Source organism: Malaclemys terrapin, chromosome 16, assembly GCF_027887155.1.
Source record: "Malaclemys terrapin pileata isolate rMalTer1 chromosome 16, rMalTer1.hap1, whole genome shotgun sequence".
Lineage (NCBI taxonomy): Eukaryota > Metazoa > Chordata > Testudines > Emydidae > Malaclemys > Malaclemys terrapin.
Window position 1 is genome coordinate 12,012,064 of NC_071520.1, and position 24,359 is coordinate 12,036,422.

Sequence of the window (24,359 nt, forward strand, 5' to 3'; positions counted from 1 at the left end):
TGTGTGTGTGTGTGTGTGTGTGTGTGAAAGGCTGTGCTGTGCTGATGTTCTGCTGAGTACAACACCTCTGTGGGATTCCAGATGAACTGCAGGTATGAGGATATGGAGGCACAACTATTGTGATTACCTCACAGCCAGTCTGTAATCAGTGTCCCAGTTACGTCTGTACCTGACATGGAGAGAGCAGAACCAAACCAATACAGCAACCACAGGTAAAGACGTGAATTGTGTGATTATTTATTCTTGGGGTTTGAGTCTCTCCTGTCTTTGCATGTTGTGGAGTCATCTAGACCTGGCCAAAGTGTGTGCAGTGGGTGTAAAGCAGAATTCTCCACTCACTTATGCCAGTAGTAGCATCTTACAGTCTCTTTAGTGATGGTTTGCACAGGGGTGGATGACAACTCAGGGGGCAAGGCAGTGGAGAATCAGGCCCATGTGCTCCACAACTTACTATTTTCTTATGTTAGAGTTTGTTGTGGCTACAGGAGCTGAAACTGGAATTCAATTCATGAACTAAGAGTAAGTGAAAATAAAACAATTCATTTGTTACAAGGACACGTGGGAATCCATTTGCATCAGCCTTTGTATGAAAGGCCAGCTACATCCTACCTTAGCAAACTGTTGCCTGGTAATTAGGGTTAGTAAATAAGACCTTTTTCTCTGGAGCAGACAACAGGAAAGGTTGAAGTTAATGGGAATTGTGGGTGCTAAGCAGTTCTTAGGGTTATTTTTTTCACCTATTGGCTTTACAAACAGCATTTTCACTGCCTGTCTGTAGAACAAATAAAAGTCTGTGCTGAAGAGGTGCCTAAATTATCAGAGGATAGCATTTTGTAGGAAATTTATAGGTGCCTTTCTCATTGCAATGTATAGATGAGAAAGACGGAGTTCTTGTTTTACTCTATAACATCAGATTAATGGTCCTTTGTTATGGTATTTTACATATAGATACGCTTCTGTTTAGCAGCTGCTACTACTACTAATAAGAATTTAGAAAAAAAGCAAAATGTCATAGGATAATTACACCTTGGAAAGGATTCCCTAACAACAGAGGGTCAGATCTCAGTTGCACTTCTGAAAATCAGGAGTAATTCCACTGAAATCAATGACGTATAACCAGTACAAGATCACAATGAAGCCCACTATGCTTTGTATGTTCTGTACTGTTCATTCTCTTTAGGGTAAATACAACGTGGCAATCAATTCCTGGCTGGCAGCCTACTGAACTGTAAATGAATTATGATTGCGTGGGATAAAGCAAAGGTGGAGACAGACTTTCAGCTATCCCCAGAACCTTGAAATTCTTACACCTGTCTATTGCCTAGGTCTCCTGCACCCCTCTGATCTTGGCTGTGGTATCCACCTCCTGCTCAATGAGAGAGGATCACAGGGAGCTGAGGAAACTTCCCTTTTCAGGGGCTGTTTTTGAGTGACTTAGGAGCTCCGTGGACAATCACAGCCTGCCCCACATCTTTGAGTTCTCTTTTGCATCAGATCATTTTGTTTGGTCTAATTTTCAAGTCCAAGAAAGAATAAATAACTGCATCTGGGACCATACCTAAGTAACACTGAACTTTAGGGGTTATTTGAATCTGGAATTAGAACATCATAGCTTGCCACAGTGGGCAGAATAAAAACCCTGGTTTTGAACACTGCGGCGGGGGGGGGGCGCGTTCATTTCTGGATCTCAAATTTATGGCTGAGACATATCGCTATAAAGAGCTAGATGTAAGAGATAATAGTGGTTTCCTATTGTCTTGTTCCAGAAATGTTGGGCTGTACCTCCATTGTGTATTCCTGCTGGGATGAGGGATGGCACAGCAGGAGTATTAGCTCATGGAACTGTGGGGTTTCCCTAGGTGTCAGTCACTCTTTCTTTGGGCTTGGTAAGTGTCAATTTCTCAAGGAAACAATTAATTCCATGACCAGATTTACAGGAACAACCTATCCAGGAAGAGTATCTGCAAACAGTGAGGTGCATACACTGGGTATATTATGTCCAAGCCACTCCTTCCACAGCTCACTCCTTCCCAGACACCTGCTCTCCGTCTGCAACAACTCTGAGCACCTTCTCCAGGGGATGTGAATTCGGGTCGGTCTTTAGCTCTGAAATCAGCAACAGCTGTAATAGGGGAGCAGTTTTTTGGAGACAGTCCCAGCTCAGGAAAGAGCATCAGCTTCACTTTGTTACCCATACAAGTGAAACAAGTGTATCTAAAGTTATATATTATACAAGACAGAGGGGGACGACAGGGGTTTATCATTAACCTGAAGTCTGTGAGAGACATTATAAGGAGAGAAGAAGGAAAGGCGCTGGAGAAGCAGGCAGGATGGACTCCTCCGAAAAAATCAATAACCCTGCTGACATCTCAGTCATAGTCATCTATTTTGTGGTAGTCCTAGCAGTGGGACTATGGGTATGTCTGGATTTTTCTTTATTAATGAAAGTGTGGTTTATTGGGTTTTAGGAGAATGGCTTCATATATTAAAACTATAATTGTGTAAAATGCCTGCTGCTTAACTGGGGGATGAGCTGAAAGGTGGCAGGATGGGGATTAAGTTGGGCTTCAGTGGGGCAGTAGGACCTGGTATGAGATCTGGATTGGGGGTGAAGATAAGATGGTAGTGGAGGGGAGGATAGATGGGGCTGAGGTGAAGGAGGGGTGTGGATGGGGAAGGAACTATAGGAGGGGGCCAATGGATGGAGATTAGGATAATGGTGAAGTGGACATTTTTAGCAGATTAGAGTGGGGACATAAGGAACAGAGTGGGGGTGCAAATGGGAATGGGATGGTAGCAGAGGTGAGTGGGGATGGAGCAGAGGAGCCTGCAAATGGGAATTTGTGATGGAGTAATAGTTGGAGTGAAGTGTGAAAGATGGGGTAAATGGGGTTGCAGTGGGGTTGATTGTGGTAGGAAGGTGGGGGGTGAATACTGGACTGAGTTGTAAATGGTGGGGACTGGAATAGAGCTAAAGGCGGAGGAGAGATGGTAATGGAGTGACAGATGGGGATTGTTGCGGGATGGATATGAAATGGACGAGAGAACAGACATGGTCTGGACACAGGAGAATGCCAGCTTTTCATCAATAGGACTTCACTGCAAAGAGCAGGTGCATTTATACTCTGAGGAGGAACAAATCTCAGTGAGGACAAGTGCTGCTGGTGTTAGGGTCTTTTCTGTTTAAAGCAGATACGATTGTGCCTCCTCCTGAAGCATGCTGATGATGCAGAGGGAAGTACGGAGACTGCAGTCTTAGAGAGAAGAATTCTTTCACATCTAAAAGGTGAAAGGCAGATATTGTCCTATTAGAATAAATCTTGATTCTGCAGGGTTCAAAGGAAAAGGGCAGATAATATTTGTACTAATGTTGCCTTAGTGGAAAACACTTGTGTGTCACTAGATTGAAGAGCTGATATCCCTTTCAGGAACAGAGTCTGTATTCTATCTGAGGAGACATCAGAGACTGTCCATGGGGAAAATTCTGCTAGTCCCTTGAGGAAAGAGCCAGCAGTTAACAGAATGAGTCAGGGAAACCTGCCCCTCAGTGACCTGTGCACTCCCCTGAAATAACCCAGGAGTCCATGCCATAGAACAGAGCAGGCAGCTGCAGACAAAATCTTCCACACTAGCAGCTTGACAGAGTTTTGAAAAGTGATTAACTTTTGATGCCAATGAACTAGTTAATGTTTGTTCAGCACTTTGAAGATGTGAAGTACCTGCACCTGTACCTCTGGCTGAGTGTATTGAATGCCAAGGGTTGGATTGTACCAGACAGCCTGGCCATTTATTTCCACCCACCCCCACCACCTCCCACAGAAGCAAAACACAATTGAGGGCCCATACCTTCCATGAGAGCACTGCTTCTTCCTAGTGCACCCTGGGGCGCAAGCAACCTCAAAGGAGCAGGGAAGAATGGGGAGGAGGCAGGGCCAGGAGTCCCCCCATCAGTCCATTCTAGCCAGCCAAGCTGTCCATTGACTCAGAAGGGTGCAGCGTGCTCTCCTCTAAGAGGTTTGGTGTCAGAAATGCCTCCATTGCATCTTGGGGAGCTCTGGGAGGGAATCAGGCTTGTGCCTTAAAGGTACAATGTGACCTGAAGTATGATTATTGTAATTTATTATTGACTATAATTCTTTGTAACATAAACTCATGGGGCAGAAGAGGGCTGGTAGGTGGCATGTCAGGCACTGGAGCATTGAAGTTTGTAGTTCTTAATAGTTTCTAAGAAGCTTAATGTTAAATGTGTCTTGATTCAACTGTTGTATGTAGTGAAACATGCCCCTGTTTGTTTATTTTCTTGCTTCTATATTAGGATCAATGATCTGGCTCACTTTTTCTCTCACACTCTCTGGGCCCAATCCAAAGGATCATTGTTTGCAAAGGGTTTTGGATCAGGCCCTGTGAAAAATGTGAGGGAAATTTCCCATTAAGTCACTCCTGACATATAAAATGAGAGCGAGGAAAGTAATTCTTAACTGCTACTCTGTGGAAGTGAAGAAAGGCTAAAAAGTGAAGTGCGGGTTCCTTGCTGATCTAATCAGAACAGGAAAGGTTAAATTGCCATGCAGTAGATTCCTGCAGGGAAACTCAAGAGCACACTAGTATTGAGTAAGAAAGCTCGGTATGGCATCTCTAGTGCATGAACATAAAACTCGCTACATCAGCAGTTTTGAGGCCTGCTCACCTCAAGGAGTGCTCCTATGAGTGACAGTTTGCAGGCAAGGCCCTTGGTTAGTGATGCATTTCTTGTTTTATTTTTATTGTATAGTTCATTGTATTTTAACATGTGCGGTGTTTAGATTTGGGTTTTGCAGGCTTTGTGTAATGAAAGTTGAAGCAATAAAGCTGGAATGGTTAATTTATAGATTGATATAAGAATCATTGCTCAGTCATTGTCAGGTCATATTATTCCCTTCAGATTCTTTCTTCCCTGGCCCTTTTTGATCATTACCTTGATTCCTCTTTCTCATCACTGCCCTGGTTGTTGATGCCATCAGGCTATAGTTGGCTTATTAGAGCTGAACATTTTAACCAGTTCTTTTTTCTTTCCAGGCCATGCTCTCAACAAACCGAGGGACTGTGGGTGGATTCTTCCTAGCTGGACGGAGCATGGTGTGGTGGCCGGTAAGTCTGCAATAGTGTGTGTGTGTGTGTGTGCGCGCGCGCACAAAGGAATTGTACTTTCACTCCACACCACACACACTGTTTGGCTGCTCCTCACTTTATCATTCAGCATTTTATTGAATGCTATGTAATTACTATTTTCTCTGGACACACTGAAGTTTTCCACTGAGGGTCTGGCTCATGTGAGGTGATTGCTGTTAGGTACAAGGTTCAGGGAGGAAATGATTTGTAGGTGTGGTTTCTGTGGTCCTGCTGTATTGCCTTTACATGGCTGTGCAATCTAATCCTTTGTTGTAACACTGCAAGGAGAGAACCCTGGAATGTTCATAATAAATTGCTGATAACAAATCGAAGTTTACATTTATAATAATAGTACTTAGCACTGATATAGCACATTTCAGCTGTATATCTAAAAATGCTTTACAGAGGAGAGAAGTATCATTATCCCCATTTTAAGATGGGGAAACTGAGTCACAGACAGGAGACGTGACTTGCCTAAAGTCACTCAGTGGCAGGGCTGAGACTAGAACCCAAGTCACCTGAGTTAGTCCAGTGCTCTCTCCATTAGGTCACACTTCCTCTAGTGAATGAAACTTCCTGGGAAAGCAGAAAATCTTCTAGACAAATGTGATGAATTGTCTAGGTGTCACTAATATGGTACTTTCGTGATCATCGTTGCAGTTCAGCTTGGAAGGAAAACTTCAGCGATTGGTTATAAAATCTACCCCCGATCCTGCAATTGGACCCATGCAGCAGGACCTTTGCACTTGAGAGGAATTTGATGCAGGGCTCTGTCCATGTGAATCCAATGACGTGATTGGGGCCTTAGAGAACTAAATAAATATTTACTGACTGTAGGAATTTTCAGAAATTCCTGCCCCTTTTTCAATGTCTCCATTCAGTGTTGCCTGAATTGGGGAGGAGTTGGGGCTGCCACTGTAATGATAAGATCATTAAGAAGAACAGGAGTACTTGTGGCACCTTAGAGACTAACAAATTTATTAGAGCATAAGCTTTCGTGGACTACAGCCCACTTCTTCGGATGCATATGCATATGCATCCGAAGAAGTGGGCTGTAGTCCACGAAAGCTTATGCTCTAATAAATTTGTTAGTCTCTAAGGTGCCACAAGTACTCCTGTTCTTCTTTTTGCGGATACAGACTAACACGGCTGTTACTCTGAAACTTGATAAGAGCATTGTATTTCCCAGCAGGAGGAGGAACTCATGAGTAGATTAGACCTGAGAAAATTTAGGTCTTAATAGAAACCATTGTGAAATAGAGAATCTCAAAGTTATTTTAAGGTAAACTTGTTTTGTTTAATCAATGGAGTGACACTGCCATGAAAATGGATAATAGTGATAAGTCAGGACCCCTGCGTGACTCGCTGTAAATGCCCTAGACCTGATCCTCTGCTGTTTTGCATCTTGTGTAATTCTTTATACCTGTGAACAGTGAGTATAAAACAACCTTCATTCAGGTGCAAATGACAACACAAGGTACAAGGCAGTGGGGGTATCCAGCCCAGTGTCTGTCTACAAGCGCAAAACCACCATGGGTTGGACCCTCAGGCTTCGGTGAGCCCCTTTGCACTGCTTTAAAGAACAAAGGGGACTTGAAGCTTCCCTAAAGGGGCAGCTGGAAATTCCCCTGACACAGGGGAGTCCCCCAGGGACATAAAGCAATATAGCCAGCTTTACATCGCCTAAACCTCTTGTCCATGTAGGAGGCATATCAGAGGCCAGAGGGGATGATCCTGTACTGCCAGAATTGTCTCCAGGATTAACATTTGCTTAGAGCCATCTTTGCCTCCTCCCTGTGAGCTCAGTGCAACTGAGGAAGTACATTCCTGATTACATTCTCATTAATCCTTCACTTTGGAACACCTACATACCTTCCCTCTGACCTAACAGGAAATCTCTTCCTCTCCACCCTTGGCAGCACCAAGGCAAAAGACATGGCAAGCTCTCAAATCCCTAGTTAAACACTTACATTAACAATACTATTCTGGAGGGCTACTCTGCTCAAGGGAGTGTGAGATTCTGAAAACCCCTTTTCCTAGTTTTAGAGTCTGGGTGGGGCTTGAGCCTCCCAGGGGGAGAAAATAACATAAAAAGTTCAAACGAAGCAGGAAATGCCATTTTTGTGCTGCAACAGCTAATGCAATATGTAATATTTTAGAAAAGTGCCACTTCCTGGTTTCACCCTGGGGCAGTGCCATGTGTGATTATAACCATGTGAGGATGTTCCAGGGAAACCTGTGTGAGTTATTTCCCAAGTCTGTAGATGTGGATGTTGCTTTATAAATGGACCCTTCCTACCATAGTATATTAGTTCCTTTTGACTTGCTTACACGATTCATTGCTTTCTGCAACAGAGAATAGAAGAAAATATATTTCTAATAACCTAGTATAGAAATTAAATTTCCATTGGATTAATTTCATGCTTCAGTTGTCATCCTGTTCCCTGCTATACCAAGCAGCTACGGGCATAGGTTGAGGATTAAGAAAAGAAATGAGGATGGTGTTTTTCCCCTGTTCTTTGTTGATTTCACATGCATAGAAGTTTCTAGTTGTGGCTTCTCCAGGAGTACTTCCTGATAGGAACAGTACTATGAATCTGTTAATTTTAATGGCACAGCTGTGATCTAGTAGACTAGATGAGGGGGCTATATGCAAAGTAGTTGTAGCCGGGTCAGTCCCAGGATATTAGAGAGACAAGATGGGCGAAATAATAACATAAAAGATATTATCAATAAAAGTTATTACCTCAATCAGGTGAACTGGAGTGAAATCTGGCATCTGACACTGACTTGCTTGTGTGAGTGGACAAGTCACTTTCTCCTCTGTGTCTAGTTTCTCTAACTGTAAAGGGGGATAATGCAGTTGAATTAGGCAAAAACTGCCCACTTTTGGCTCAAATGTTTGGCTTAAAAATTGACTTTAATGGGAATTGAGGATGGTTGGCATTTACCAGGACGAGAGTGTGCACTGGTTAGCTGTTCCATCCAGTCTGTGGGTCCAATTCATCCTTTAGTATTGCTCCCCTTAAGTCAGCAGTGCCAGAGATTAATTGGATTCAATAGCTTCAATAGTTGCACTGAATCCTCTCATTAACTCACATTTTCATTGATTGCCAGAGGTCCATGGTTCATTCCCATAGGCCATGAAAGCTGTGGCCTCTCCTTGGGCCTGCTCTTGGGATTCAGGCAAAGATGTTCAGGAAAGACATGTATGTCCTATGACTGCAGAGGTGTTAACGGGCCACTCTACCTTGAATGTTCCTTAGAATATGTGCTAACTACTTATGCTAAAAAATCTGTCCCACCTTGCATTTTGCCATGAGATTGGGAGCACCTTTCCCAGACTGGAAGAAGAGCTCTGTGTAAGCTCGAAAGCTTGTCTCTCTCATCAACAGAAGTTGGTCCAATAAAAGATTTAAAAATTGTATTAAACCTAATGTTAAAAAAATTATATAATACATAGGTTGGGAAAAGGGTGTCTGTACATCTGGGTATAGTGCTTAGATTATCCACAACTATAAAGTTAGTTTTTAAAAGTCATATGATACATAGAGTACATAGTCAGCAATAACCCAAATTTAGGTGAATAGATTTAACAATACAGTTTAGATATTAGAATCCGAATACTCGGGTACATCACTCGTGAAAGGTTGTACAGAGATTTGGTTGTGGAAAACAAAATATATCAGTGAGTGGAGATTGTCCCTCGCTATTGAGAATTAGGTTGGTCGTCCATTTAGAAAATACAATCCACGAGGAAAGTATCTGTTACTTTCCTGACTGCACTTCTCATCGGCATGCCAGCTCATCCCTCCTGGTATTGCTAATGTCCATGGTATGTTCTATGTAGATGTCCCTTGACCACCTGATGGCGTCCGACACCATGAGTTGCCACATCAGCCGAGAGTAGCGTTGACTGATTCCGCATTCTCTCAGCACTCGCTAGTTACTGGGGTCCCATGCGCCTTTAAGGCTCCGACGATCAGTGCATGTGTCTGGACCTGGTAACCCTTAGCTCTCAAGATTACTTCAGTTGTAGCTACTTGTGGCTCCTTTCAAAAGCCAACTTTCAACATCATAACCCTTGACCATGGAAACTGAGTTTTCCTTACCCCACCCTTTAGTTAGAAGGATGAGGAGTTCAGCTAGATAATTGGCTGAAGACAGTGCATTGTCTTACCAGTGTAGGGAAGTATACAAACAGAAATCTTGATATCCTGGGTATGTGGCCAATCTCTCAGTATTGACAGGGCCCTGGAAATAAACATACACAATAATAAAAATGTCAAGTCAGGGCCTCAAATACCAAGGAGCTCTGGTTCACAAAGAAATGTCAGAACCTAATCTATTCTTAAGGAATAAGTATTAAAGGAGCAGAGAAACCAAAGAACATAAATTCTTTAGGGATCAGAAGTTATTGTTAAACACGAAGAGTTTAGTTAATGGTAACTGGGAAATATATGGAGACTTGTTTGTGTGTTACCCTTATAACAGAAATTAAATTAGCTCTCCCATTCAGGATCGGTGACATATTAACCTATGGGGTGGACAGGCCAAGGCTTAGGGCAACAGTAAATGAGTAACATTCAGCAGTCAGAAAAGGGAGAGAATTGGGACATTCAGGTAATTTTCACTTCAGTTTAACATGGCCATGCTTCGCTATTGCCCACTGGATAGGTTTCTCTGATCATTGTGTCCAGAGGATTATTGTATACTCAAAGTTCTGCCTGTTTGTTGAATTTAGCAGGGCTGTAAGCAGCCTAGGGGTGGCTACTGGGGATAAATATTTTGTTTCCTGTCCCTAGGTGACGTGGACACTTCTAGTCTTGGCCTAGAGCAAGAGATAGGGAGAACACAATGATGGTTGTTCAAGGTAAAAAGACCAACCATACATTACATCAAAGTGAAGCTTTCATAGGAAAGAAAATAATGAAGTAAATCGAACACCTATAGATTTCTCCAAGCCCTTCAGTGGGATGCCTCTTCCCAAGATGGGAGGCATTAGGTCTGGTGCCTGCATATCTAAGGGTACGTCTATACTACCCGCCGGATCGGCGGGTAGTGTTCGATGTATCGAGGATTGATTTATTGCGTCTTGTCTGGACACGATAAATCGATCCACTAATCGACGCCCGTACTCCACCTCCGCAGGAGGAGTAAGCAGAGTCGACGGGAGCCGCGGCAGTCGACTCGCTGTCGTGAGGACGGCCAGGTAAGTCCAACTAAGATACTTCGACTTCAGCTACGCGAATAGTGTAGCTGAAGTTACATATCTTAGTTCGAACCCTCCCCCACTAGTGTAGCCCAGGCCTGAGAGTGGAAGGGTAAAGTATCAAGCTGGCTTGCTAGCAAGTAGCAGCAGCTGTGTTGATCTCACACCCATCATGCTCAGATGAAGTCCCAGTGAGATGCCTAAACAACTGAAGGTTTGAAGAGGTAAATAATTGCACTTCAACAAGGGGGACACCCGTGAATACACAGTGTAACAAAGCCTAGGATTCTTGAGAGATGCATGTCCATCTCTTTTAGTTAAAGAATTGTGTGGCATTTAAAATGCAAAATGTAGAACACATGGAGTCCTGAGGAGGGCAGCAGAATAGCAAACCTGTTTTCCTTTCTCAAGGACCTGAGTCTTGATAGATATACAATGAGATTTTACAGAGGTGCCAGCTAAGCAATATGCTTAAGGGTGGGGAGAGTTGTAGATTTGCACTCATACACTTGTGTCCCAAAGAATGAAGTAGAAGAACCAGTTTCATTCCACAACGGTAAAGTCACCACCAAAAGAGGCCCAGCATGAGGTTAGGAGAGGAGTGGTATGTATAGCACACTGTAGGGACTAAGAAATTTTTATTTAGGTTGCTAGGCAAAGTGTCTTTATGAGGCCTGTGGGGCAGCAAGCACCAGGACTTCTGGGCATCAAAAAGTGAATGAAAATAATGTGAATGGATTAATTAATAACATGTAAAATATAGTTACTTTCATATAGCTGCAGCCTGATGGTAATTTCCTGAGTAGTGAGCCCTTGTCAAAAGATTTTAAACTAGTTAATGTTCCACATTTCCTCTCCTTCTCTCTTCCCAGTTCACTTTTTTACCCTGTGTTTCCCTGCCACCAGTCCTTCTCCCCTTCCCCAATCTTTCATTTTCTCTCTTTCCACTATCACTCACTAGCTGAACAATTGGCCCCTTCCTTTGCAAACCCTCCTGCCTTCTCCTAGTTCTAGGCCATCCTTCCTGAAATAGAGTCCCAGTGCTAACTGGTGGAGGGAACCCTACTCCTTGCAATTCCCTCAGCAGGAAAACGGGCTGAGCAAGTGTATCCTCAGGGCCTCGCAGCCTGTGCAAGCTCTGTATCTCTCAGATCAGTCCAGAGGAGAAAAGAAAAAAACACACCCCGTCTAACTCATCATACCTCTGAAATAAGGGGAGGTGATTAATGGCCAGATTCCGGAAAATTGTAATGCTGGCCCTGTTGTGAAGGAACAACTGTATGGTAACATAGAGTAGCTTGGAAAATAGGTCAGAATCCTTTAGCTAATGCAGGGTTATATTACAGTACTCACCTACTCTGACTGATCAGATTCAGTATCCAGCCCTGTTGCGGACAATCCAAAGTTTAAGTCTCAGTTTTCCTACCTTGTACAGCTCATGATGTTTATGATGTTTCTAGAACAAGGCTGGAATTGAACAAGCATAAGCAGCCTAAGGGAATTAAGCTCCTTCGAAGATCCCAGCTCTAAATATTAAGTGGAATCCCTTAGACACCTGCTTTACGTAGATGTTCTAGTTTAGCTAATCATAGTTAAGGCTAAGATTTTGTCATGGTTATTTTTAGTACAAGTCACAGACAGATCATGGGCAATAAACAAAAATTCATGGAAGCTGTGACCTGTCTGTGACTTTTGCAGCTGAGTTCCATGGTTTCTCCTGCCACTATGGTGGCTGGGAGCTGTGGAGTCCCCCCGCGCGTGCGAGGCTATCGTCTGTCGCTGGAACCCTGAGGAGGGCCCCCTGGGGAGGCTGTTGCCTGTCGCTGGAATCCTGCAGGGGGACCTTGCGGAAGCTGTCGCCCCTCGCTGGAACCCTGCGCAGGTCCCACAGGGCTCCAGGAGCTGAAGCAGAAAATGTCAGGGAGGTCTCTGGTAATCATGGATTCCGTGACCTCTGTGACATAAATGTACCCTTAATCATAGTAACTGCCATAGATGCTGCCAACCATCAGCTAACCTCAATCACATAACTTTTTCTTGCTACAAATTACAAAAGTATTGGAGCAAACAATGGAAATCTATTTTCACAGTTCTGAATTCAAAGATGTGTCCCTGTATGTGTGTGTGTGTGTGTGTGTGTGTGTGTACACACACACACACACACACACGTAATTACATTTGTAACTAATATACGCTGATCTTATGATCCTCCAGCAAAGAGTCTTTCCTATATCAGAGAGAGAAACAGAAATACAAAGCAATAGATTTGTAATATTTGCATTGCTTTGTTCTGAAACCAGGAATAATGACTGTTGTGTTAACTGAAATCTTTTGCTAGTTGCATTGGTTTTTGTTTGGCTTTGTGTTTTTCTTTAAAAATCAACAAAGAAAATACAGAACTGCTTGGGTAAAGCTGGAAATGTTCCTGTGAGGGTGAGTGCTCCAATGTGCCCCACATTTAGGGGCACTCCAGGCACGCTAGCTGGAGCTGTCATTTTGAGCTCTTCATTGACTGCTTTTGTCACCTGAAGCTGTTGAAAGTGCAGTGTGACTGTTAAAAAGGCTATTTTGAACTTTTAAAGCAGGAGCTAGGGTGGAAGGAACAGATTTAATGAGAATCGGAAGATAATGTGGTTAATCATTTCTGATGACTGCATTCCTAATAACTCAGAATGAGGTTTAATAATTTATTTGCAGGGGATTGAGTGAACAATAGCTGATGATGAGGTAAAGGTCAAGATGTAGAATTTCCCCCAAATAGATAAATAAAGTTTTGATAAAAAACATTCAGATTTGCCCAGAAGCCAGCCTTCTCAGCAATGAGTTCCAGTTGCTGGTGGTGCGGCTAAAATCTCTCTTTGAGGGGAAAAAGCCTGCCTACTTCTCTTTTTAAAAGACATTAACATTGTTCTCTCTTTTAGAGACTGCTCCTTTCCCATTAAAGGCAGTGGCAACTGACTTCAATGGAAACATGATCAGGCCTATTGGCCAAATCCTGAGAGGTACTGGGCATCCACAGTTCCCATTGACATCAGTGAGCGTTGTAGATGATCTGAGTATCTCAGAACTTAGCATGTAATGTCATTGCTGAGCTGTTATTCTCAGATGTTTTCACAGGTCCGAAGGAAGATAAAAGCTTAATTCCCACTCTGGGGCCCTGATGGGAAAGCACAGGGGAAGTCCAGGATTGAATGTATGTGGGGACAATGAATCCCTTTTCTTTAAGAACATAACATAAGAATGGCCATACTGGGCAGACCAAAGGTCCATCTAGCCCAGTATCCTGTCTTCTGACAGTGGCCAATGCCAGGTGCCCCAGAGGGAATGACCAGAACAGGTAATCCTCAAGTGATCCATCCCCTGTCACCCATTCCCAGCTTCTGGCAATCAGAGGCTAGGGGCACCATCCCTGCTCATCTTGGCTAATAGCCATTGATGGACCTATCCTCCATTAACTTATCTAGCTCTTTTTTGAACCCTGTTATAATCTTGGCCACATGAAGGAGCTTTCATCTTTATAATTAGCCTGCTCTTCCTCTTTGACTCATTCACTGATGCCACTAGTGTTTTGTTATATCACAAATCATTACTATGGAAACACTTATGATGTCACAAAGAGGTTAAGTTTCTTGATGGCAAGACTGATTGGAAAAATGTGAGGAAATCCAGGATTGAACAAATGCAGAAATTCTCTGTAGTTCTGAGAGCTGTTCCTTCACACAAAGACTGGAAGAAAACATGAGATCACTATGAAGAAATTAGGAGAAAATAGGGATGGGGAAAGAAGTTATGGAATTCTCTGTTCAGTTTTGTTGCATGCATGGCATATCTTGCCTATAAAATGTGGCAGGAAGAATTATCTAGTGATTAAAGCACAGGACTGGCAGTCTGGAGCTGTAGATTGTATTCCTGGCTTTGACATATCCTCACTAATATAAGCCTCATTTTCAGTAGCTAATTTCTATATTAAAACCCCCCCTCCTATCCACATGAGTTTCAAAAAAGAAGATTGAAGTTAAGTTAAGATTGAAGATGGAAGATTGAGTTATTTTTTGTTGTGACACTGCGGAGCTCACTGCAGTGATTAGGGATTTTTGCCTCCCCTACCTTTCAGACCCCCAGGACCCTACAACCTTTCTTTCAGTGGCAGACACTGAGTATCTCTCCCTGTTACAATAGATATGTAAACTTACTCCAACTAACTGTACAGTGGATGAGGAAAGTATGTTAATCACAGGAACTCTATATATGCGTTGTAAAGCCCTTTGGGATCCTTTAACATGAACGGTCTATATTAGATATGAGAGGTGATTATTATATTTAATTATCAAAGGGCAGTAGCTACTGGTCAGTACTCAGACCCCCTCCCTTATACACTGTTCTTTCTTTATTTCCTCTTTTTACAGTTTCTTTTCTCTCTGTGTCTCTCCTAGATCTTGAACCAATAGGAGTGGGGAAAAACACTTCACTGACCGTCCTTTTTTCATTTCTAATCACTGCAGCTCATGTGTACTCAGGGCCTGCTCTAGCTTTTTTGCCGCCCCAAGCAAAAAAAAAAAAAAAACAAAGAAAAAGGGCGGCTGGACTGCCGAAGCGCAAAAAAAACCCCAAAAACAGCAGCAGCAGGGAGCGTGTGGAGGGTGGTCAAGGTGGCTTGCAGGGGGGTGAAGGGCAGCGCCCGCCTGCTCCCTCCCTCCGCCCATGGGCAGCCAGGCGCTGCAGCCTGCTCGCAGCCAGGTGAGAGGGGCTCCCCCCTCTGGCCTTGGGGTGCCTCTCCCAGGGGTTGCAGGAGGTGCTGGCTCAGCCGCTCCTTTAAAGGCGGCTCGGCTGGGCCGGGTTTAGAGCGGCATGGGAGACGGAGGCTGGTGCAGGAAGCGGGGAGTGGCGTGTCCTGGGGAGCCCAGTGGCACGGTGAGCAGCAGGGATTGCTAGTTCCTGCCCACCCGAGCTGGGGTCCATGCCCCTGCAGGACTGGGCTGGGACTGGCAGAGCTGCGGACCGGGCTGCCAAAGCGCAAAAAAAAAAAAAAAAAAAAAAAAAAAAAATGGCAGGGCGGCCGAAATGTGCCGCCCCAAGATTGGCCGGAATGCCACCCCTTACAATGTGCCGCCCCAGGAACGTGCTTTTTCATCTGGTGCCTGGAGCTGGCCCTATGTGTACCCTCTGCTTGCAATATCCAAGCCAGTCTTTTCCCCCTCTTATTCAAGCATCTGACCCCTAATACTTCAGTTCCTGACCTTGTAAATCATAGTTTGCTGTGTTATGCTGCCTCCAAAACTCTCAGTACAGGGAAATGATGTTCACAGCTTCTCTCTCCATCTTCTCCCATTGTCTCTTTGAGTTGTTTGATGAAGAATGAGACTTTTTAGGTATGATCTCCCTCCTGTGAATCGCTGTTGTCTATTTTTAATACAGCGCTAACTTCTTTCTCTTTCTTTGGCATCTCTCCAATCAGCAGTTGCTCTCTCTGTGGGATCAATATAAAATGTTTACAGGTCTTAGATATCAACATTCCTCATTTGCAAATCCATGATCAGCTGTCACTCGCATGTACTGCAGATGCCCTTGGGTGCAGTGCTATACCTATGATAGCAGCTGCCAGAATCTAATTCAGTTAACCTATTGCCCCCTTGATGAAAGCAAACCAAGTGTAAAAAGGGTGTTTCCCACTGGAGACACAAGCCGGCCTTAATGGCTTTTGGATCTTAAGTCCAAAGAGCTGTATCTGATTTTCCTGGCGGTATCAGCCACTTATCCTTGGAGCAGGTTAGACATATCACATCAGTCTTTTGCCCTAGCTGCCAGGGCCATACATCACCCATGTGTTAGTTGGACAAGTTCTCCAAAGAGTCATAATTCTGTATGGGTGGAGGCCACGTGCTCACCTCCAGTGGAGGAGGGAGTATTACCATTCACCAGTTTCCCCTCTGGCTGAGTTAATATGAAATGTCCTGTTATGTCCTCCTTGCTTGTAGGGATGATGGCTACAATGTTGGGTTTTAAGAGGAGAAAATATTGGGGGATCTTCAAGGTTGTCAGGCACTCAGATTCCTAAGTGATGACACACAGGAAGTCTGAAAACACTAAATAAGCACTGGCTTTTAAGATATTTGTCCTGAGCCCAGGATCGATGACCCAAGTCTGTTCTTCTCTCTGTTTCCAGATTGGTGCGTCTCTGTTTGCCAGTAACATTGGCAGTGGGCACTTTGTGGGTTTGGCAGGCACAGGAGCGGCTGCAGGAATTGCCACTGGAGGATTTGAATGGAACGTAAGTGGTACACATGTCAATAAAATTGTAACCTCGGAGGTATCCAAAGAGATCAGGTGAGCCCACATTGTCTAAAAATCCAACTCACTTCAATGTTGTCAGAGCCCTCGCCCAGCAGCACCTGCTTCCCCAGGGCTGGCGACTGGCAGAACAACCCACCACAAGAACATTTTGTGTTGATTCCCTTCCCCCAGCCTCTCTCACCACTCCCACCTCTAGTCCAGCTAGTGGGGAAAGAAAAGTCCATTGCTATATTAGGAAACCATGATCTCCTCTGCATAATTTTGCTGGGAGATTGGCGTGTAGGAGTTGGGGGGAGTTGTCATCGTTTTTTCTTTCTTCCCAGCAGTGAGGAATTCAATGTTGTCTTCACTCCTTTCTTTATCCCAAGAGCCCCTTTCTCCTTCTCTGTCTTCTCATTCCCCTCCCACTAAGGGACAGCTGCGAAGGAGTTCAGAGGCTACCTTGTAATCCGCTATCAGTGCTGTTCTGTTCTCAGCCTGCTGGGGGCAGACCTTGTCTATAACCAAACACCTCACTTGATTAAAATGACTACAACTACTGCCCGGAATTGGCAGAAGGGCCATAAGGGTTTGGAAAAGGGTAAGATAATGTGCCTCCTTTCCCCAATCAGTCTATCTGTAGCTCTCCATGGACTCAGTATGTGCACCAGGAGGAGATGCAGGAGTTGCGCAACACACCCTTTATGCTGTATTTCCCCCTCTTAGATCCGCAGGTCATAAGGTGCAATTTGCATCACATGTTACTACTCCCTGGAGAGGAATTGGGGGCACAGCTCCTTGCAGAGCATTTTGCTGTTTACCTGGTGCTCTGGGATGACCCGTCCTGAGGGGGGAACATGGATGAGCACAATCCTTGGGATCCAGCCCTGTTTTTCCCTTGGATCCTTAGACACTGGAAGAATTATTGGCCATGCCCCCTGACTGTTGCACTCCATTGCAAGCCCCTCCTTAGGTTTTCTTAAAAATAGAATTGTGTGTTGGGTATAAAATATGGCCCCATATAGTTCTGAACTTCTTTGTGCATGGGGAAGGGAGTAGAAGCTCACTTGAGAGCGATACACACATTGGAATCAGGGCTGGCTCTAGGCACCAGTGCTCCAAGCATGTGCTTGGGGCAGTACTTTCCAAGGGGCGGCACTCTGGCTCTTTTTTTTTTTTGCTCGGGGCGCAAAAAGCCAGGAGCCAGCCCTGAGCGGAGGTGAGCTGTGTCGGTGGGGGGCACGGGGAGGGCCGCAGGAAGTAACCCTGGAGGAGGGTGCAGAGGAACCGCTCCTCCCCCCCCCCCCCAGCTCACCTCCGCTGCACTGCCGCCTGTTCCCCCGAGCGCGCCGCCGCTCCATTTTTCCCCCTCTCTCCCAGGCTTGCCGCGTGAATCAGCTGTTTCTTGTGGCTGCTTGGAGACTGGATCGAGGTACTAAGTAAAGGGGGCTGGGGCAGTGCTAGACTTTCTTAAAATTTCCTGGTGGTAGCAATAGTCATCTGTCACCATACAAAGGTTTCTGTGGGCTGCTAGTCTTCTAACCACCATGTTGTCTACACCTGCTCTTGGCAAGGCTAGGTGAAGCAGTGGCTAAAATGCCTGCATCCAGGGTATGCTAATGCTCTGATTGCTACTGCTAGTGGAGCTGCAGTTGGATAGTGCAACAGAAGGAAGTTTTAAGACCAGTGTGAGATACACTACAAATGTATTTCCCCATGGACAGACATGGGGCAAATGCCAAAGCAACCTTATTTTTGATACTCCAGTAAGTCTGCTGCATTGGGGACTCTTCCTTAGGTGCTTCTGTTGGACACCTGGGGTGAAATTCTAGCACCATTCAACTGAATGGCAAAACTCCCATTGACTTCAGTAAGGCCAAGATTTCACCCCTGGAGTTCCAACTGTAAAATGCTAGACAGGTAGAAAGAATGAGGCTGAGGTGCCGTCACTGGCCACCATTTTACTCACTGCAATGTTTATAGTTGGCATTCAGCCTGATATGTGGCTTTGGAAAATGCTGGTGACAGGACCAGAGGCTAAGTCAGCTGTTCTTTCCTTGGTTACAGGCCCTGATATTTGTGGTGGTTCTTGGCTGGTTGTTTGTTCCCATCTACATCAAGGCTGGGGTAAGTATGGACACTAGGTTATATCTTTTATGGTTCCCTGTTTCAATCTTTCTGTTTCATTTTGTTGTGTGTGTGTGGGTCTAACACCATCACAAAACCATTGTCAATGGGAAGAGAGACCTGGATGTGTCAGGCAGTCTACATAAGTTATGTCTGTATATATTTAAACAACAAGGTCTCTTTGTCTTTGAGATCCCAAGATGAGCAGCATTTGACTCTGCCTTTCTGTGCTTCTTGGAGGCGCCTGCTCCTTGGCCTTCTTAATTTCTAGTGCACTTATCAGTGTGGTATCTGGGTGGAAGAGCTTGCTGATGAACTATGGTAGTTGTGTCTGTTGCTCGTAGTATGAATTCTTCTCCCTCTTCTTCTGCAGGTGTTGACGATGCCAGAATATCTCAAGAAGCGGTTTGGCGGCCGACGGATTCAGATGTATCTGTCAGTCCTTTCTCTGCTCCTCTATATTTTCACCAAGATCTCGGTGAGTTAAGCTTTTCCAGTTCCTCTATTCTAAGTGAAGTTCCTATCTATTATTATTTTACACTTGTATGAAATCTCTCTACCTGTCTGGTTCACTTGTCTCAGATAAAAAACGGTTTCCATATTGTCACTCTTCCGTCTAGCAGTGCTGACCATCCAAATCAGCTCTACAGCTCTGTGTGTCTGTGCCTGTTGGATTATACCAGGGGACTCTTTCTCTAGATGGTGGTTATGATTTAGCTTTCTTTTTCCAAGATTTGTTTCCACATGTGCTCCCCTCTGGAACAGGCCAGGCTGGCTGGAGCCTTGTACTATACAGTATGCTACATCTCAGGCATCAGTGATAGAAACTGAAGAGAAGGTTCCAAGCTATTAGAGTTAGTACCCGGTTCTCTGCCTTCACTCACTCATTTAGGCATTTAGTTTTAGAGCTTCCTATGCATCATCTGGGCCCAGGGTCTCCCATTCTGACTCCTGAACTAGATTCTCCTGCCGCAGGGTATGAGTAACTCCCTTTGGCTCCCGTGGGAGAAAAGAGGCCTTTCCCACTCATCCTTCCATCAGTATCCTCGGCTGAAGATGCAGCTTGTTAGTATCAATGAAGCAAAAGTGAGAAATGAGAGAGGAAGGCAGATGGTGAGAAGAGAGAGAGATGGGGTTAGAAAATACGGGAGTGGGAAAAGCAAGGGGAGAAAGGGAAGGTAGAGGAGAGTCTTTCTGTGGATCAGCTTGAGCTATGAAGTGTGGCTAACGAGGGCACAGCAGTAGCGAAGGGAGCTGTGATTTTCCTCCCCTTTTGAAACCATTAAATCTCCATCCAAGTCCACAGGTCAGGCAGACCTGGGTCTGTTGTTTTCCTGCAGTTGCCATGGAAGTTTACTCTTTGCCCTCTGCATAGGAGCTGAGTGATAATAGTACAATTTAACCTAAAAGACCTGGCCTTTTGCTCCCATTCGCATGCTCTTACGATAACCGATTCTTATCAGGGTTACAAATTAAACAGGTTGGGACTATCAAGAAACCGCAAGTTGGATTTTGATTTCTGTTTATTTCAGTGAGGAGCTGTCAACATAAGAGTTTTTGTATGCAGCTGTAATTGGAAATGCATCCATTTCACAGGGGGTATTATTCCTGCAACTCTAGCGGATGTGGAGTGAATCCATACAGATAAATGGCTGCTCGTTCTAACCCAAAACTTATATCTATATTTCTGTGTTCTGTATGATCCCATCACTTGCTACCTACATGCCAGATTCACAAAAATAATTCTCTTTTTATGGGTAAAATCCCTCGGTGTGTGTCCAACTTATGCATCATACTCTGCATTGGGGATTTCCATCAACTCCAGCAGAGGAACCCTCTTCCCAAGCAAATGGAGTGGCTCCACTCACTCGCAGTTATCATTACAGACCTGAAAATGAAGTTGCCTCTCATGTTCTTGCACCCTCGGTTTTCAGGGCAGAGCAGAGCAGTAGCTGGTGGATCTGTACAGCAACAGATCAGTTGGTCCCAGTCTGGCTCCACCACTCAATCATCCCACTTTGCCCACAAACAGAGCTGCACAAGTCCTCACGGGGAGCCACTATGGAACTGTTTTCTGGCACTCAGGGGTATTGTCTCCTGCATAAGTTCCCCAAACCATGTGCCTCCTCCTGATACAGCAGAACCACTCTTCCTCTGTCTGTCTGACTCCTGGCTAATTGTATGGCCTCCGACGTGCATGCATCCGACGAAGTGGGTATTCACCCACGAAAGCTCATGCTCCAATACGTCTGTTAGTCTATAAGGAGCCACAGGACTCTTTGCTGCTTTTACAGATCCAGACTAACACGGCTACCCCTCTGATGTATGGCCTCTATTACTGTAGTGTCTGAGTGCCTCACAACTTTTCACTGTATCAAATGCACCTAATGCTTCTGCTGCATTGTGGCCCTCTGCAGCTGTAGAAAAGGGGGCAGGATTTGTCTTAAAGAACGAACTGAAGGTTTGATTTACATGTTGTGTTTCATTGGATGTATGCACAGTATTCTGTTTATTAGGACTCAGTCCCCATTCTTATTAGTTATGAAGCACTGTTAGTGTACAATAGTGTGCAAGACACCACCCTCAGCTTGCTGATGAACTAAAGATGTGGCACATACAATAGAGCACAAAAGAAAACAAACAGAAAGCTGTGATGCTTCATGGAATAGGTGGGTCTTTAGCATCTGCTTGGTGGAAGGGGGGGTGAATAGTGCAAATTAATATTGTGTCAAGCGTATGGTGTAACATAAAGTCTAGATTGGGTGAAGGAGACAAATGAGAGAGAGAGAGAGGCAGAATAGGGGTTCTCAAACTGGGGGTCAGGACCCCTCAGGGGGTTGTGAGTTTATTACATGGGGGATCGCAAGCTGTCAGCTTCCACCTCAAACCCCGCTTTGCCATCAGCATTTATTATGGTGTTAAATATATTAAAAAGTATTTTTAATTTATTAGGGGGGGTTGCACTCAGAGGCTTGCTATGTGAAAGGGATCACCAGTACAAAAGTTTGAGAACTGCTGACCTGGTAGAATGCAGGAGTTGGAGGAAATAAGAGGAGGCAGAGAGCTTTGAAGGTGCAGGATAGCATCTTGATCACTAAAAAGCCAAATCCTGTAGTGCTGTAAATGGCATCTTATTCAGTTATGCCTATGCCCCTGAGCTGTGTAACTGGGCAAAGCATGGGCATTGAGATGCACCAGCGCAGTCATGTAAAAGTTGAAGGGAAGGTGTAAGTGGGGAGCAGGGGAAAGAAAAGGATCATGCCCTGCAGAGAAAGGGGGCATGTCTAGGCCAAAAGTATAAGATCACGTGCAGTGGTGTAAGAGGGGAAAGGCATTAAATTAACTTGCTGTAAGTTAGGGGATTGTTCCACCTGAGCTATACCAGCCATCAACAAAGTTGTGGACCCAGCTAGCCCAAAAGAATGGCCCACGTGCCCCAGAATAAGGGGCAGCACAGTCCAAATGCCACTCCAATTATAGCTTGTCCAGTGGTGACCACTGTGGAAATTCAGATGTATTTGCTGCACAGCAAGGGGCCGGAAGGTATGCCCCCTGCAGTGGCAAGGAGCTATCTAGCCATGGGCAGCGCACCATGCTATGTGGCCAAGTGCCAGTCAGTCCTGCATGTCACCAGGAAAAGGATAAATACAGAAGGCCAGTGGACACTAGCTCTTGTACATAAGAGGTTTAGTTTATGTAGATACATCTGTTGTGCATCTAGGCATCATTGTAAGTGGCATATGCAGGATGGCAAGCAAGCTGTACGTGGCTCTGTGGGAATCTTTCACTCTCGGTGCCAGAGTGTCTCGGTGACACAGCGTGAGCCAAGAGATTTCAGAGATTTGCATGCTGCTTCCCTGGCTGCTGCCTTTGCAGACGCTCGCTGCCTTTGCAGTTCCTCAGGCTTTTGTCATCCTGCTTTGAAAGGACAGCTTTCCTTACACTTGCTAGCAAGTCACACCTAACAATGAGTCACAGTGCTGATGCAATTTATATTTGCATCTCAGAAGGATCTTGCATTCATGGTGCCTGTTTTACGTGCTGCTTCCTCACTTACGCCAGGTTGGGCAAAATCTCAAACATCGTATGTAATGTCCCATATGTATGTATGTTCCATGGTCACTCTGCTGTGTGAGCTGTTGCCATGGTAGCTTTCAAGGTAGGAGTTGCTAACTACTAGCGCTTCTACCATTGCTGTCACCAGTGGGGCTGTACTAGTGGTAGAAAAGGTTGGCAATTTTAAGATCATGCAGTGTAGCAAGGTTTCAGAGTAGCAGCCGTGTTAGTCTGTATCCGCAAAAAGAAGAACAGGAGTACTTGTGGCACCTTAGAGACTAACAAATTTATTAGAGCATAAGCTTTCGTGAAGAAGTGGGCTGTAGTCCACAAAAGCTTATGCTCTAATAAATTCGTTAGTCTCTAAGGTGCCACAAGTACTCCTGTTCTTCTTTTTGCAGTGTAGCAAGGCATTGGTGACCAGTAACTGACTAAATTAAGACTCAAAGTATCTGGTGAAACAAGTAACTGGATACTCAAAGTATCTGGTGTAACCCATAGTCTGAAGGAATTTAAAACTCGAGTCTGTAAATGCATTGCAAATGTTCCTTGGAATTCTTTAGCTGTAATGGTAGTTGTAAAAGGACACTCATGTCATTGTAACTTTGCCCAGTGTTTCCTGAATTACGTGTGCGTAGCTCTGGAGTGATTTTTTTGTTTGAATGTATTAAATCTTTTCCATGTAAAAAACAGAGATAGGATAAGGTTTTAATGGTATCCATAAAAGAGAGTTAATGGAGTAACAAGGAAATATCAGTAGTAAATTAACGTAACTGGGAGGCAGAAGAGGTGAACTCGGAAGGTGATTCAGCAATTCCAAGGAGTTTATGTATTGCTCAGTGTAGCGGAGTGATAACCCCGCTCCTGTCTGGAAGGGCTTAAAACAGCCCTGGCAGAGGGCTGCAGCTCTAAAAGCTGGGCTGATTGGGGAAGTAGCCACAGTTGGCCTGTATAAAAAGGCTGGGAGCCAGAGGCCAAGCAGTCTCTCTCTGCACTCAGAGAGAGAAGGGCCTGGCTGCAGGGAGCAGAGACAGGGTACCTGGGTGGAGCAGGGCTGGGGACAAGCTGGGGAGCTCCAGCCTGGATAGCCCCAGGCTGCGGCCTAGTAGGAGTCCAAGGGTACTGGGGGTTGCAGAGGGCAGCCCATGGGTAGGCCAAGGCAGCAGGTCCAAACCCAACCTTGCTTGTGCTGATTGGCCTATACTGCAGTCTGCCCCAGGGAGCGGGGGCTGGTTGGTGACTGGCAGTGGCCTTATTCTGAGGTGAGGTGGGGATAGTGGATGGGGGTTCCCCAGGGAGGGCAGACCCTAGTACTGAGGGGTGTACTGTCAGGGGGCAGCACCCCAGATACAAGGGCACCGGGGTCCGGGAGGGACACAGGGGCCAGAGGACAAGTGGATCACCGGCCTGCAGGGGGTGCTCCAGGATGCTGGAAGAGCTAATTCCCAGAGTCACCAGCAGGAGGCGCTGCAGGGGTGTGTCCACTCCTCTACACTCAGGATGTTAAATAATTAACTATGTTTCCTTGCGGGATCGTTTTATGACC

The 24,359-nt window shown here is 45.0% G+C and overlaps 1 protein-coding gene across 7 annotated transcripts in view; it reads left to right on the top strand.

Moving 5' to 3' along the window:
- The window catches only part of SLC5A1 (solute carrier family 5 member 1), a 65,759-nt gene that overhangs the window by 19,252 nt on the left and 22,148 nt on the right, over positions 1–24,359 (top strand). The window contains exons 1-5 of one of the 7 annotated variants that reach the window (XM_054006834.1): positions 11–92; positions 5,056–5,127; positions 16,524–16,628; positions 18,698–18,757; positions 19,131–19,235. In XM_054006834.1, coding sequence (XP_053862809.1) covers positions 5,059–5,127; positions 16,524–16,628; positions 18,698–18,757; positions 19,131–19,235 — 339 coding nt within the window. In that variant the 5' untranslated portion in view covers positions 11–92; positions 5,056–5,058. Of the gene's footprint in view, positions 1–10; positions 93–150; positions 213–2,058; positions 2,418–3,267; positions 3,287–3,933; positions 4,015–4,703; positions 4,734–5,055; positions 5,128–16,523; positions 16,629–18,697; positions 18,758–19,130; positions 19,236–24,359 lie in introns of those variants that run through there. The other 6 variants (XM_054006835.1, XM_054006830.1, XM_054006837.1 and 3 more) reach the window with 6 other exon arrangements.